This window comes from Paraphaeosphaeria sporulosa (assembly GCF_001642045.1).
Source record: "Paraphaeosphaeria sporulosa strain AP3s5-JAC2a unplaced genomic scaffold CC84scaffold_2, whole genome shotgun sequence".
NCBI lineage: Eukaryota > Fungi > Ascomycota > Dothideomycetes > Pleosporales > Didymosphaeriaceae > Paraphaeosphaeria > Paraphaeosphaeria sporulosa.
Window position 1 is genome coordinate 4,107,194 of NW_017253361.1, and position 13,100 is coordinate 4,120,293.

General features: G+C 55.0%; 6 protein-coding genes across 6 annotated transcripts; 5 read left to right on the forward strand and 1 right to left on the reverse strand.

Annotated features, from left to right (window-relative positions):
• The first annotated feature begins 108 nt into the window (after positions 1-108).
• CC84DRAFT_1161612 (uncharacterized protein) lies at positions 109-1,599 on the forward strand. The gene has a single exon (XM_018177787.1). It carries the CDS (start codon positions 410-412, stop codon positions 1,331-1,333), a length of 924 nt encoding a protein of 307 aa, XP_018041116.1. The 5' UTR covers positions 109-409; the 3' UTR covers positions 1,334-1,599.
• Positions 1,600-2,463: 864 nt separating this feature from the next.
• CC84DRAFT_493124 (uncharacterized protein) lies at positions 2,464-3,722 on the reverse strand. The gene has a single exon (XM_018186514.1). It carries the CDS (start codon positions 3,624-3,626, stop codon positions 2,634-2,636), a length of 993 nt encoding a protein of 330 aa, XP_018041117.1. The 5' UTR covers positions 3,627-3,722; the 3' UTR covers positions 2,464-2,633.
• A 90-nt stretch (positions 3,723-3,812) lies between these two features.
• CC84DRAFT_1139523 (HET-domain-containing protein) lies at positions 3,813-6,753 on the forward strand (the record flags this gene model as incomplete). Its single annotated transcript, XM_018176242.1, has 3 exons — positions 3,813-4,578; positions 4,631-5,761; positions 5,813-6,753. Coding segments are annotated over exons 1-3 (2,490 nt in total), but the record flags the coding sequence as incomplete, so codon positions are not given.
• Positions 6,754-7,121: 368 nt separating this feature from the next.
• On the forward strand, positions 7,122-7,373 carry CC84DRAFT_1065126 (ankyrin; the record flags this gene model as incomplete). Its single annotated transcript, XM_018173625.1, has 1 exon — positions 7,122-7,373. A coding segment is annotated over one exon (252 nt), but the record flags the coding sequence as incomplete, so codon positions are not given.
• An 881-nt stretch (positions 7,374-8,254) lies between these two features.
• CC84DRAFT_1113284 (nicotinate phosphoribosyltransferase) lies at positions 8,255-10,453 on the forward strand. The gene is made up of 4 exons (XM_018175346.1): positions 8,255-8,567; positions 8,615-8,754; positions 8,800-9,834; positions 9,885-10,453. Exons 1-4 carry the CDS (start codon positions 8,512-8,514, stop codon positions 10,118-10,120), a joined length of 1,467 nt encoding a protein of 488 aa, XP_018041120.1. The 5' UTR covers positions 8,255-8,511; the 3' UTR covers positions 10,121-10,453.
• A 152-nt stretch (positions 10,454-10,605) lies between these two features.
• CC84DRAFT_1161616 (t-SNARE) lies at positions 10,606-12,606 on the forward strand. The gene is made up of 4 exons (XM_018177788.1): positions 10,606-11,028; positions 11,133-11,250; positions 11,299-11,765; positions 11,877-12,606. Exons 1-4 carry the CDS (start codon positions 11,023-11,025, stop codon positions 12,222-12,224), a joined length of 939 nt encoding a protein of 312 aa, XP_018041121.1. The 5' UTR covers positions 10,606-11,022; the 3' UTR covers positions 12,225-12,606.
• Positions 12,607-13,100: the final 494 nt, after the last annotated feature.

The window sequence follows — 13,100 nt, forward strand, 5'->3', positions numbered from 1 at the left end:
GATGACGAGGTCGCATCTCGCACCCAGATGTAGACCCCGGTCCGGATAAGCATCCGCGGGAATAAGGCCGGAAAAGCGTGAACGGCAAACCCCATGAACGACGTCCTCCAGGATGTCGCCCTAGTCGACATGTGTGCGATAGACTCTCAGGCTACAGATGATGTTCATGAAGACGACGATGAAGGCTAAGGCCAGCCGTGTTGGTCCTCTTTAGTCAGCGAAACCATCACGATGGCAGCAGTCTCGTGAAGCTCGCCCGGTACCCCTCCATCGTCCACTTGCGGCATGTCTCGAGCGATCGATTTTTGCCTCCTCGTCCTCCACCCAACGCAGCAGCGCCTCTGCCTCTTTCCTCCGTAACAGACCTACAATCGCTTCCCCATCGCTCGCTACTTAGACCCCGACTCCAATGACGGCGCCGCCCTCGCTCCACGCCGACCGCAGGCAGCTCATCTGGCAGCGCGTCTACAAAGAGCTGCTCAAGCACGCGAAACCAGACTCTCGCTTCCACTACGACTTCCTCTCGTTCACGCCCGATTTCCGCGGCTCTTCGGCGGCTGTGGACCGCCTGGTCCAGTTGCCATGCTACAAAGCGGCGACCACCATCCTGGCCACGTCGGACGGCAGCCTGGAAGAGCTGAGATACCGCGCGCTCAAGGATGGGAAGAAGGTACTCGTGGGGACGTACAGGCTGCGCAGGGGATTTGTGCTGCTCAGCCCGCAGAGGATCGCCGAGGCAGAGCTGCAGGTTGCGAGCTGGTTGGACGGCATGGAGAGGCCTGGGATCGGGCGCCACCTGTCGCTGGCGCAGCTGCAGGAAGAAGGCATAAAGGTGGATCTTTGCGTCTTCGGGGGTCTCGCTTTCAATACGCAGGGCGTGGTTGTATGGGAAGGCCAGGGCCTCTTCGAAGTCCAGTGGGCGCTCCTCCACGATATAAAAGTCATGCGGGAGCAGGTCCCTGTGGTGGCCGTCGCACATGACTGCCAGGTGGTCGACGAGGCCGAGCTGGGCCTGGAGCGCATCAAGCCTAGAAAGGCTGCCGAGGTGCAGTGCGACTACATTATTACGCCCGAGAAGACCTTTGAGATCAAGGACGCCGTAAAGCCATCCTCGGGCGTGGACTTTGACGCCGTTGATTCAGCGGCGTTGGAGAATATCCCGCCGCTGCAGGAGCTCAAAGGCATTCGCATGATGGAGTCTATCATGAAGAAGGGCGGGTTCAAAGAGGACAAGAAAGCGGAACAGGGGCCTAGTGCTGAAGAACTGACGGGCATAGAAATGATGGAGAAGATAATGAAAGGGTTCGCGGACAGCATCTCACCGTCCAAATAAACGTCAATGATCATCCTCTATTCACGTCATCTCATCTGGAATGACTGGACTTGAGCATTGCCGCTCTTTATTGTTCACATCCTACTATTTCCTAGAACTGAGTGGTTACACAGAGTTGACTCGATATATCGCACTGCCGATAGCGGTGGTTATTATTACCACGGATGGTCATCTCCTCGCTCAGCACAGCATCAATTTACCTTCTTCTCCACCCCCTTACAACATCTCCAATGCCCGTCCCCCATCCCGTCCCCCTCGCCCCGAACTGTAGCGCTCTCGCCCTCCTCCTCATCCGCGCCTCGTCAACGGTCACGATCCCTACAATACAAACTCTCACGCCCCTATCAACGTCAGCCCCTGCATATCACCACCCCACTCGCGGAAGGACGCAATGACACTTACACCAACCCCGCAACACCCACCCACAGCCTCGCTCCCCACCTCCCCTCTTCCGTCAAAGCAAAAGACGCCCCGGGCTTGTAAAGAACCCACCCCACGCTACACAGCCCGACCGCCAACGTCTCGCCTACTACCATCGCCCATGTCGGCGCGCGGGGCATGCCGTCCTCGGTGCGCGTGATCAGGGCGAGGATCTCGGCGGTGTCGGCGGCAAGGCCCCAGATGAGGGGGGCGTAGAGGAGGGGCGTGGGGTGGGTGGGTGCCGGAGCGGTGGAGAGGTAGAGGGTTACGGTGAAGAGGAGGTGCGTGGCAAGGAGGGTGATTAGACGGGCGAGGACTGGTATGGTGTCAGTAGTGAGGGGTAGAAGAGGAGGGAGATGTACGGTGGAGGATGGCGAGGCGAGAGGGGAGACGGGAGCGGTCCATGAGTTGGATGTTGGATTGTGGATCAGTAGATAGGACGGGGAGGTTTGGTGACTTGAGGCACGCACGATGGGCGAGGCGCGGCTTCCGCTGAAGCAAGTGCGACTGCCGCCAGGGCGGAAAGGCGGGCACGCACATCACCCAATATCATGCATCTTGCAAAGCAGTGAAATTCAGGTTCTGGCGCGTTCAGCATTGTCTCAGTGGAGGGTTCTTGTGTCTCAAAAGTGACGTTTATGTAGCCAGCAACGGACTCGATTGTGCCGCTCTAGGTCGCTGCATTCATCTGAGCAGGCATGAGTGTTTAGGTTTTGTGGGTTTGGCACCGTAATAAGCCAAACCAACTGGCATGCTCGAACGTGCTTAGAACGCTCCATGTAAAAGGCCAGTAAGACGACCACACTTGTGATGGAGACGTGGCTGAGAGAGGATAGGAAATGCCAACCCGTTCTATTGCCGTCTATGGGGTATCTCAAGTTCAGTCCATGTCTTCCAGGCTGCTCGTCGGGCGCGCCTGCTCTTCCGTCACCATGATGCCGACCAGGCACTCGCCAAGCATATTGTCCCAGTTCACCCACGGGTGCACTTCCATGAACAGCTTCCGCCCGTCCTTCCCTGCTGCCCTCCGCAGCTCTCCTTCGCCGCCCGGGTGGAAGGGCAGGTAGGGTGTGATGTTGTACACTTTGCCTTCGTAACTCGACCACGCGGGCTTGCCTTTCCGGCCGTTGTTTTCCTTGAGCATGGCGGGAGTGACGCGGATGAGCGAAGGTACACCCGCCAGATTTGCTCCCGAGCGCTGAAGATTCGCCCAGTCCAGCGGTGAATGCCCGGGTGAGAGTAGCACCTTGCCTCGCGAGTTTGGTGTTTTGACTGTGGCGGTTGGCATAAGACCGCCGTTCGAAGCTGGGGGCCCTCGATTCGGCACGGGTCCGCGATTCGGCAGAGGGCCCGTGGTGGGTACACGCAGGCCTTGCGTAGGTGTGGGTAGGGCGCGCAGGTTGGAGGCCTTCAGTGTAGGCGGGGGCATAAGAGAGGACGCGGGTCTGACAGGAGGGGCCATAGGCGCCACTTTGGGCGGCGCTGGCATAGCTATCGTTGGCGACGGTGCAGACGCCCTCTGCGCCGAGTTTAGGGCTGGGAAAGAGGGCGGGGGAAGGTTGTCCTCGTCGTCCTCGTCGGAGCTCTCGTGCGCCGCGAGAGTGAAGGTCGGGACGGCGCCATTTGCACTGTCCTTGGGAGCGATCTTTGGTGTGCCTTCGGACGACGAGCTTTCGCTTGGGCGCCTTTTCTGGCTGTCTGGGGGCTCGACTGCGGGTTCCTCTCGGTCTGCAGTGGGTGGAGAAGGCTTGCGTTCAGTGCCTACCGTAGGCGGGGGCGCATTTTGACGAAGATAGGCGAGCCATGTCGAAGGGGGGCGCTTGAGGAACAAGAATGACAGCGAGATGGCCAGTAGCGAGAAAGCGACCAACATCACTGTGCGTCAATGTGCGAGGGGTGCAGCGAAGGAGAGCGCGCCCATTATTTCGCCTCTGCCCGCTGCTCAGGGTCCAGCCCGCCGCGGCTCAGCTAAGCTATCCTTATCGATAAGGCCCTTGATCGGCCTCGGCTTCCTTGCCGCGCCCGCTCCCGCTACTTGTCTGCATGTTGGGGGCCGGGACGTTGACCAGTGTACTAAACCGATGCCGTCCGTCACAAGCACCTCTAGACTGAAGTCGTGGCCAGGTACGAGAGTCGTGTTGACGCCACTCGTTGCTTCCTGCCTCGAGGGGTGTCGCATACACGCGCAAGCGCTGCCTCCCTGCTTGCAGTCATGGCTAAGCGCTGTGTGCGAGCACGGCCTGCAAACCCCTGCCTCAAATTCATGGCACAGCATGCGGACAGGCTGCAGCCCCCGCTCCTGGTTTTAAGGTGAAGTCTGCCCTTGTCAACAGCTTTCCACAATACACTCCGGTCTCCCTTCGGACTACGAGAACTCTTCTATGACTCGCGCCAAAACTCGGCTTGATGCGACTCTTATACACCGCAACCGATGGCAGATTCGAATGGACCAGAAACTATATCAAGAAAAAGGATATTCCCAACTATGCGATCCTCTCCCACACCTGGATGGACGGACAAGAGGTGACCTTTGAAGATTTGAAGAACATCAATAACGCAAAAGATTTTAATAGCCCAAGTAGCGAAGGATATCGGAAGCTTCGCTTCTGCGCACAACAGGCTAAGCAGGATGATCTGGACTATTTCTGGGTTGACACTTGCTGCATCGACAAGTCAGATAGCTCCGAGCTTCAAGAATCGATAAATTCCATGTTTCGCTGGTATCAGCGCGCAACGCGATGTTACGTCTACCTTCCTGATGTCGAGCACGATACTCTGGATGAGGATGGCAAGTTGGCATTCAAGCAGAGCAGATGGTTCACAAGGTAAGTGAAATAGCGCTCGTACGGTCCGGTCATGCTGATGAGAAGATTCTAGAGGTTGGACGCTCCAGGAACTTTTGGCTCCAACATCGGTTGAATTTTTCTCTAGGAACGGAAGGAGGCTAGGTGACAAAGATTCACTCAGACACATGATTCGAGAAATTACTGGAATACCGGTTGACGCTCTCCACGGCCGCGAAATATCGGAGTTCACGATCGCTGAGCGTTTCTCTTGGACAGACAATCGCCAGACGACACGTGAGGAGGATGCGGCCTACTGTCTGCTGGGAATCTTTGGTATCTACATGCCACTCATATACGGCGAAGGCAAGGAGCATGCGATCAAGAGACTGAAGAAAATGGTACACGAAGACATCACAAGTGCTTCTGTGGGCGAAAGTCAAAAAGAGAGGCTCGGCAAGATCTGCAAGTGGCTTTCGGCACCTGACCCATCCATCAACTACCACAAGGCCCTCAAGCAGCGGCAGGCTGGGACCGGAACCTGGCTCGTAGAGGGCGAACAATTTACGAGATGGAAGGTGGGTGTAGCATCGCGGCTCTGGCTGCACGGGATTCCAGGATGTGGAAAGACCATCCTGAGCGCTACTGTTATTGAAAACCTGCGACAGCACTGCGGGTCCGATACCAGTATGGCGACAGCGTACTTTTACTTTGATTTCAAAGATGCACAGAAACGAGATCCAGATCTAGCAATCCGCTCGTTGCTCTCCCAGCTGCTGCAGCGCGCGGCCATAATACCGAAAAGCATTGACGAGTTGTTCGCCTCGTGCGAAAACACTGGACGCCTGCCAACACTGCATGCATTCTTGGAAGTACTACGGCTAACGGTACAGGAACTGGGGCAAGTCTACATCGTTCTTGATGCTCTCGATGAATGTATCCTTCGCCCGGAACTGATGGACGTAATCGAAACTGTAGCTGGATGGCAACTAGACAATATGCATTTGCTCTTGACTAGTCGGAAAGAGCGAGATATCGAGAAATCTCTAGAAAAGTTTATACTGGACAAGGACACTATTCGTCTTCGAGAGGATAAAGTGGACATGGACATACAACGATACATCCAGCAACGGTTATCTGACGATAAAGATTTGGCAAAATGGAATAAGGACGCTGCTATCAGGCAAGAGATCGAGACTGCGTTGATGGGTGGAGCTCGTGGGATGTATATATGTTCTGCCAATAGTCTATACAACCCAAGCTGATATTGATACAGGTTCCGATGGGCTGTGTGCCAGCTTGATAGGCTGGGAGTGTGTCGCAATCGGGCGATGCTGCGCAAGTCACTCGCCACTTTGCCGCAAACATTAGACCAGACGTACGACTGCATACTTTCTGCTATAGGCGAAGAAGACTCTAACTACGCAATGCGCATCTTGCAGTGGCTAACGTTCTCACAACGTCCACTGTCCGTCGAAGAGATCGCTGAAATTATCGCCCTCGATTCAAAGCGCGACCAATCGTTCGACCGCGATGAAGTACTCGAGGACCCGCTAGAAGTTCTGAACATCTGTTCTAGCTTAGTCACTGTCACAGTTGTTATGACGAAGCGGATCGTTGCTTTAGCACACTATTCAGTGCAGGAATACTTGTTGTCGGACAGAATCAGGCAAGGGCCAGCGAAAAAATACGGCATGGGAAAGGTTGAATGTCAAGTCCTGATAACGGTAAGCTGCTTGAAGTACCTGGCCCAGTTACCGCAGCCATTATCGGAAGAAACACTGCAGACCTTCGCCCTTGCACTATATGTAGCAAGGTTCTGGAGTCACCATCTTCGAGAGACAGAAGATGAGGAAGGAGTGAGTCACCTTGCGCTGAATCTATTGTTAGAGAACAAAACGGCCTATCTTACATGGCTTCAATTGAGTAATCCGGACTGGCCAGAGGACAAGCCCAATCTAGAAAAGGGGGCAGAAAGCATAGCTGCGCCGCTCTACTACGCTGCCCTGTTGAATCTGAGCACAATTACGAAGATGCTGCTGGATCAAGATGCTGAAATTAATGACCAGGGTGGAGAGTTTGGGAATGCACTACAAGCAGCATCGCAGGCAGGCCACGAGGCGATAGTCAGAACACTGCTTGAAAGCAAGATTACCGACGTTAACGCGCAAGGTGGCTATTACGGCAACGCACTGCAAGCAGCATCTTTTGAAGGCCATGAGCAGGTAGTCCAAATGCTGCTTATCAGCGCCGATGTCAATACGCAGGGCGGATTCTACGGCAACGCTTTACAAGCAGCTTCATTCGGAGGCCACGAGCGAATAGTCAAGCTACTACTTGATAAAAACGCAAACATAAATGCCCAGGGCGGAAGATACGGCAATGCACTACAGGCAGCTTCATGGGGACGCCACGAGCAAGTAGTCCAGTTGCTGCTCGATCATGCCGATGTCAACGCGCAGGGTGGAACGTTTGGCAATGCACTCCAGGCAGCTGCACATGGAGGAAATGAGCGAATAGTCAAGTCTTTACTTGATAAAAACGCTAACATTCATGCGCAGGGTGGAGCCTGTGTCAGCGCACTACAAGCAGCTGCAATGAAGGGCCATGCGCAGGTCGTTGAGACGCTACTCGACCGTGGAGCAGAGGTCAACGCACAGGTTGGATTTTATGCCAATGCCCTGCAAGTGGCTGCATCAGAAGGTCATGCGCAAGTGGTCCAGATACTGCTTGACAGGGGCGCTGAGATCAACGCTCAGGGTGGATATTTTGGCAGCGCGCTACAGGCTGCTTCATATGGCCGCCATCAGCACGTGGTCAAGATATTATTAGCGAACCAGGCCGATGTCAATTTACAGGGTGGATATCATGGCAATGCGCTACAAGCAGCTGCAAGACGGGGTCATGAGCATATTGTTCAGATACTGCTTGACAATGGAGCAAAGGTTTACGCTCAGGGTGGAGCCCGTATGACTGCATTGTCGGCAGCTGCAGGAGAAGGCCGTACACAAATAGTGAAGATGCTGCTTGAGACTAAGGCCAATGTTGGCACGAAGGAGGGACGCTGGATTATCGACGCCATGGAAGCAGCTCAACGAGCGGGGCATCGGCAGACACGTGAGCTGCTGTATGCATGGTCTGCTGAACATCAACAAGAAGGGATCACAACAAAACTCATGGGCGCGGTCGATGGTTCCAGCACCTCGACACTGACATCAACTAGACCCATCAAGTCACTTCGTCTTCCGCAGGCGCTGACCAGCTGGCTGCATGCACCTCGTGCGAATAAGCTGGGACATAGGTCCGGCTGTTGAAGCATCCTTTCATTTCTTCTCATTCGTTGGTCGAGGTTCCCTTTACGGATAAACGAACATAACAATAGGCAATCTCCTAGTAGAGGCGTGGCATACACAGTGCAGAGCAATGTGATCTTCAAAGCGAAGCTACGATTCGATGGTTATTGGTACTTTTTTTTTTGTGGTGTCGCCATAACGAGGCACGTCTCAGCTTCAGATAGAGGACTCTCGTCAATCTACATGAGAAACTAACAAAGACATGTTAAGTAAGCAAAAGGTTACTCAATGATACAGGCCAAGAAACAACGATTGCACGTGATAGGTCTTCTGCTGAGGCGGGGAAATAGCAGGTTGTTGCCGCGGCCGAGCTAAGCTATCGATAACACTCATCGGTTTCCGCACCCGTTGCCTGCAGCTGTAAGGCTGCAGATCACGCTAACCTTCAAGATGACGCGGTCTGTGATGCGCTACGGCGGCGTCGACATGCTTTGTATGTATCGTCGCGGCCGATTGTTCTGTTCCTTGTCTGGAAATCGTGTCACGTTCACTGAATCGAGCACCGTCCCACGTTACGATGCGCCGCAGACCCGCCTGCTAGTTTAGTACAAAAGCTACTCTGCCCCACCACCCCTCTGTCTCGTCACAACTCCGAACTTCTGCTCGATCACATTGCGACACCATGGCTGAGGCGACCTCCGCGCAGCTGCCCGAGGGCATTTTCTCGCTGCTCGATACGTATGGAGGCCACTGGTTCTGCGCGACCGTAAGGCTGACGCGGCTAGGGACCTCTACAAACTTACCATGCAATGTTGCGTACTCAAGTTCTTCCCGGATATCGCCGTAACCTACAGCTTCACCAATCGAACACCAGACAAGAAGCTGAACCGCGCGGCTTTCCGCTGGCTGCAGGCACAGGTCGACAGTGAGTTCATTGTGTATTGGTGAGAAGATCCTCTGACAAGCATAGAACTCGAGAACATTGCTCTTTCCGATGAAGAGTACAAGTTCCTGAAATCCACATGCCATTACCTGAATGACCAGTACCTTCATTTTCTCTCGAACTTCCGCCTCCACCCGTCGAAGCAATTGAAGCTAGTCTTCAAGCCCATTAACGATACAGGCTCCGACGACGACCTCGGCGATTTCAGCATACAAACTGAAGGCTTGTGGGTGGAGACGATTCTGTACGAAATACCACTGCTCGCCTTGGTGAGCGAGGCGTACTTCAAGTTTGTCGATAAGGACTGGAGCCACACCGGCCAGGTTGAGAAGGCATATGAGAAGGGATCGAAGCTACTACAGGAGGGATGCATCTTCTCCGAGTTTGGCACCCGGCGGCGACGCGATTATCACACCCAGGACTTGGTGCTCCAAGGACTGCGCCGTGCAGAAGCCGACGGCGCTCCAAAAGGATGGCAGGGCAAGCTCACAGGCACCAGCAACGTCCACTTTGCAATGAAGCACGGGCTGATGCCGATTGGGACGGTTGCACACGAATGGTTTATGGGCGTCGCGGCCATCACGAACAACTACGAGCAAGCCAACAGAATTGCTCTGGAATATTGGACGTCGACGTTTGGCGAAGGAGTTCTAAGCATCGCGCTCACGGATACATTTGGCACCCCTGCGTTCTTAAGAGCGTTCAAGGAGCCGATCCCGGAGATCACAACGGCTGCCACCACACTCGCGTCCGCCGCGGCTACGACAAACCCTAACAACCAGACACTGGCTCACACGGAGCCTCCTATCCAGGCGGGCATCGACGGTGCGACTAAGCAGCGGAGGACTTATGCTGAGGTGTTCACCGGCGTGCGCCAAGACTCCGGTGACCCGCTCGACTTTGTCAAGATGATGCGCCAGTTTTACGACGAGCAGGGGATCAAGGCGAAGAAGACGATTGTGTTCTCGGATTCGCTCAACATCGATCTGTGTCTGAAGTACAAGGCGGCAGCGGAGAAGGAAGGCTTTCAGCCGACATTTGGCGTTGGCACTTTCCTGACTAGTAAAGCACTGGTGCCTCTGCCCATGTGTTGACATGCTAACTTTGAGCAGATGACTATGTTCAGGAGTCGACGGGCAACAAGTCAGTGCCGCTGAATATTGTGATCAAGATCGCTTCTGCCGCAGGGCGACACGCTGTGAAGATCAGCGATAATATTGGCAAGAACACCGGCGACAAGTCAACGGTCGAGGAGGTCAAGCAGCGGCTCGGCTACACAGAGAAGACGTGGGCAGGCGTCGACGAAAGCACGCGATGGGGTACAGCAGACCAGAAACCTACGTCATAGTTTGATGCGGTCATCAGGTTGTGCACTACAGCTTGTAGAAGAGCAACAAGATAGAGAAGGGCACACAAGTGCGTGACATGGCGTTCGTTTGCTTTGAACGGTCGGGGTCGGCATGCGCAGCCCCCAACTGGGTCGGATAAGGCTGAGCTTACACTGCCCTTCCGATTCGGACACGGTTGCGAGGTCTCTCGGGCGAAAGCGATCAGCGAAAATCGCAAAGCTAGCCGCAAGAGACCACACGGCGATAGTTAATGGATCAATGTGACCAAGTGGAAACATGTGCGCATCGCGCATAGGACTGCGCGTTCTGTGGCAACCAGTGTAAGGCGGTGCAAAAATAGAAAGCAGAGCGGCGAGCTACTGTTCGGGGCTGCAGTAAGCAAAAAAGTGTCTTCGACTTGCAGAACGTCCGCGGCCAGCGAGTGCGGCAAAGCAGCACGCATCTCACAACATGGCACGCACAGTTTCGGAGACGCTCGCGCAATAAGATCTGGCATCTCATGTATCGTGGGGCAGGCAGATTAACGCGGCGCGTTTGGCGTCGGACGTCGCAGGCATGCGAATAGGGACCCGTTGTTTGGCTGACGGGCTCTGCGGGCAAGGGGCGGCTAAGCAGCGTTGGGGGACTAGCGCACCGGGCGGCAAGGCTTAGGGGCGCGAGCGGAGCTGTCGTCTTCAGCTCACAGCCCCAGGCACCGCAGACACAGCCAGCCGACGCGAGCCAAAACTGCCCTCATATCCCATCTCACTCCGGATTCTGCTCTGCATTGGTCTTCCACAGCCGTGCTCTCCCACACCCGCGTCTCGCACCATTGCACCTACCTGCCGACCGCGTCTGCAGCAGCGACAAGACCAGTGTCTCAGGAGATCCACCGCCCACACACCACACGTCGGGTTTCAGCATGAGTGTAAGCCGCCTCCGTTTGCGTCCTGAGGGCCCTCAGACCACTTCCGTTCACTTGTGCCTACTATCACACACACCTTCACCAGCTAACACAACATGGCATCGCAGTACGGCAACGGAGGCTACCAGCAGATGGGCTACGGCGCGAACCCGTACGACCAGCGCGAGGACGGCGGTGCGCAGGGCGCACGCTTCAACAATTACGCCCAGGGCCGATATGACGATCGTATGTATACCAGCGTCGTCTTGCTCCACCCAGTCTGACAAAGTGCAGCGAGCGCTGTTGAGATGCAGCCCTACGGCCAGCAGGGCGGCGCAGACCCCAATGCCATCCTCAACGAGTGCCGCGAGGTCGACCGCGCCCTAGACCAGATTGATTCGCAGTTGGACAACCTGGAGCGGACCATGCAGGCTCAGGCCACGAGCGCGACCCCGAACAACACCGAGGTCACCAATCTCACCACGCAGATCATGGCCGGCTACCGCGCTCTTGTGACCCGTGTGAAGAACATCAAGTCGAAGCCCGAGTCTGGCAATCCCCGGAATGCTCCCCAGGTCGGCAAGGTCGACCGCAGGCTGAAGGCGGTGATGAACCGCTACCAGAACGTCGAAAAGAAGTTTCGACAGGACCAGCAGGAAGCTATCAAGCGCCAATACCGTATTGTGAACCCCAACGCCACCGAACAGGAGCTTCAGGAAATTGCTGCAGATAGTTCCAATGATGGAGTCTTTGCACAGGCTGTAAGTTTGGGCGCCCTCTGTCTCATTTCTAGCTGCTCTATGCTATCATGGCACGGGCGAGTAGTTTGAGATGTTCGATATCTGTCTGTTCAACTGCTAACAAATCTCCAGCTTATGAACTCAAACCGCCAAGGCCAGGCGAATAGTACTCTGAGAAACGTGCGGGAACGACATGAGGCCATTCAAAAGATTGAGCAACAGATGGTCGAACTTGCCCAGCTCTTCCAGGACCTCGACACGATCGTGCAGCAGCAGGAGCCCCTCGTGGAGAACATCGAGGCAAAGGGTGAGGAGATCCACGAGAACGTCGTCCAGGCCAACACGGAAATCGGCGGTGCTATCGAGAAGGCCCGCAGCGCCCGTCGCAAGAAGTGGTGGTGCCTCCTCATCTGCGTCATCATCGTCATCATCATCGCCATTATAGTCGCCATCGTGGTCAGCATCAACAACAAGAAATAAGCTGCCTGGACTTCGTCCACACACTCGCCATCCATAACACACCCAATCACCATCTCCTTTCATATCTTCCACATTCTCATGGCCGGCCTGGTGCTCTGTATAATACCCCGTGGTGGCTATGCGGCGTCGCCACAATCATCCATCCATCTCTAAGCATTTCTTTGATTTTTGAAAATTGCGCACGGAACGGTCACAGGGTTGGAACTCGAGACCGTATTCTTCTTACTTTGAGCGGCGCCGACGGCGCCTGATCTGATATCTTGTAATCGAACACTTTGGATGGCGCGCTTGTTTCCTTTTGGTTCGGAACAACCTGGGTCTGGAAGATAGACCTGCCCGCTTGTGTGGCTGGCAAAAGTCGTCTTGTAGCGATATTGTTAAAGTACTTGACTTTTGTTCTATCTTAGACTCTACGTGGTTGGTGATGTTATATGTGAACTCGGTGAACTTACTTAGCTCTGTCCTCTACACTTGCATCAGTTCTATCTTGATGGTCTCCGACAAGGCGTCCGATGTGGTCAATCTCTGTTCTATCGCTACCTCTCAACGTTCGACTCTTCGCGAGCTTCTGCAAGACACGGTAGAACTCAGTACACGAACTTGTGCCATCTCTACCTGCAGGGCAGTCACATCATGTCCGCGGGACTCGCTCGTTACCCATCTCTTGCGAATGTTTGATGATTGCTCCAAGGCTCTGTTTAAACCCACGAAGACGCCCGCCCGAGGAGCGAGCTCGAGGTCCACGACGTCAACGCCTCTCGACCACTCACTCCCTCACCTTCACCTGGTCCCCCACCCCCCGTCTCTCACCCGCAGCTGTCGTACCCTCTATATAACGTACCCCGCCCTCGCTCCCTGCCCACCTTCAAACCCAAA

Coding starts and splice junctions, on each gene's coding strand:
- CC84DRAFT_1113284 (XM_018175346.1), top strand. CDS start 8,512: ATGGCTGAGGCGACCTCCGCGCAGCTGCCCGAGGGCATTTTCTCGCTG. Junction 8,568..8,614: donor ATTTTCTCGCTGCTCGATAC/GTATGGAGGCCA, acceptor TGACGCGGCTAG/GGACCTCTACAAACTTACCA. Junction 9,835..9,884: donor CGTTGGCACTTTCCTGACTA/GTAAAGCACTGG, acceptor AACTTTGAGCAG/ATGACTATGTTCAGGAGTCG.
- CC84DRAFT_1161616 (XM_018177788.1), top strand. Junction 11,251..11,298: donor CCAGGGCCGATATGACGATC/GTATGTATACCA, acceptor GACAAAGTGCAG/CGAGCGCTGTTGAGATGCAG. Junction 11,766..11,876: donor ATGGAGTCTTTGCACAGGCT/GTAAGTTTGGGC, acceptor ACAAATCTCCAG/CTTATGAACTCAAACCGCCA.
- CC84DRAFT_1161612 (XM_018177787.1), top strand. CDS start 410: ATGACGGCGCCGCCCTCGCTCCACGCCGACCGCAGGCAGCTCATCTGG.
- CC84DRAFT_493124 (XM_018186514.1), bottom strand. CDS start 3,626: ATGTTGGTCGCTTTCTCGCTACTGGCCATCTCGCTGTCATTCTTGTTC.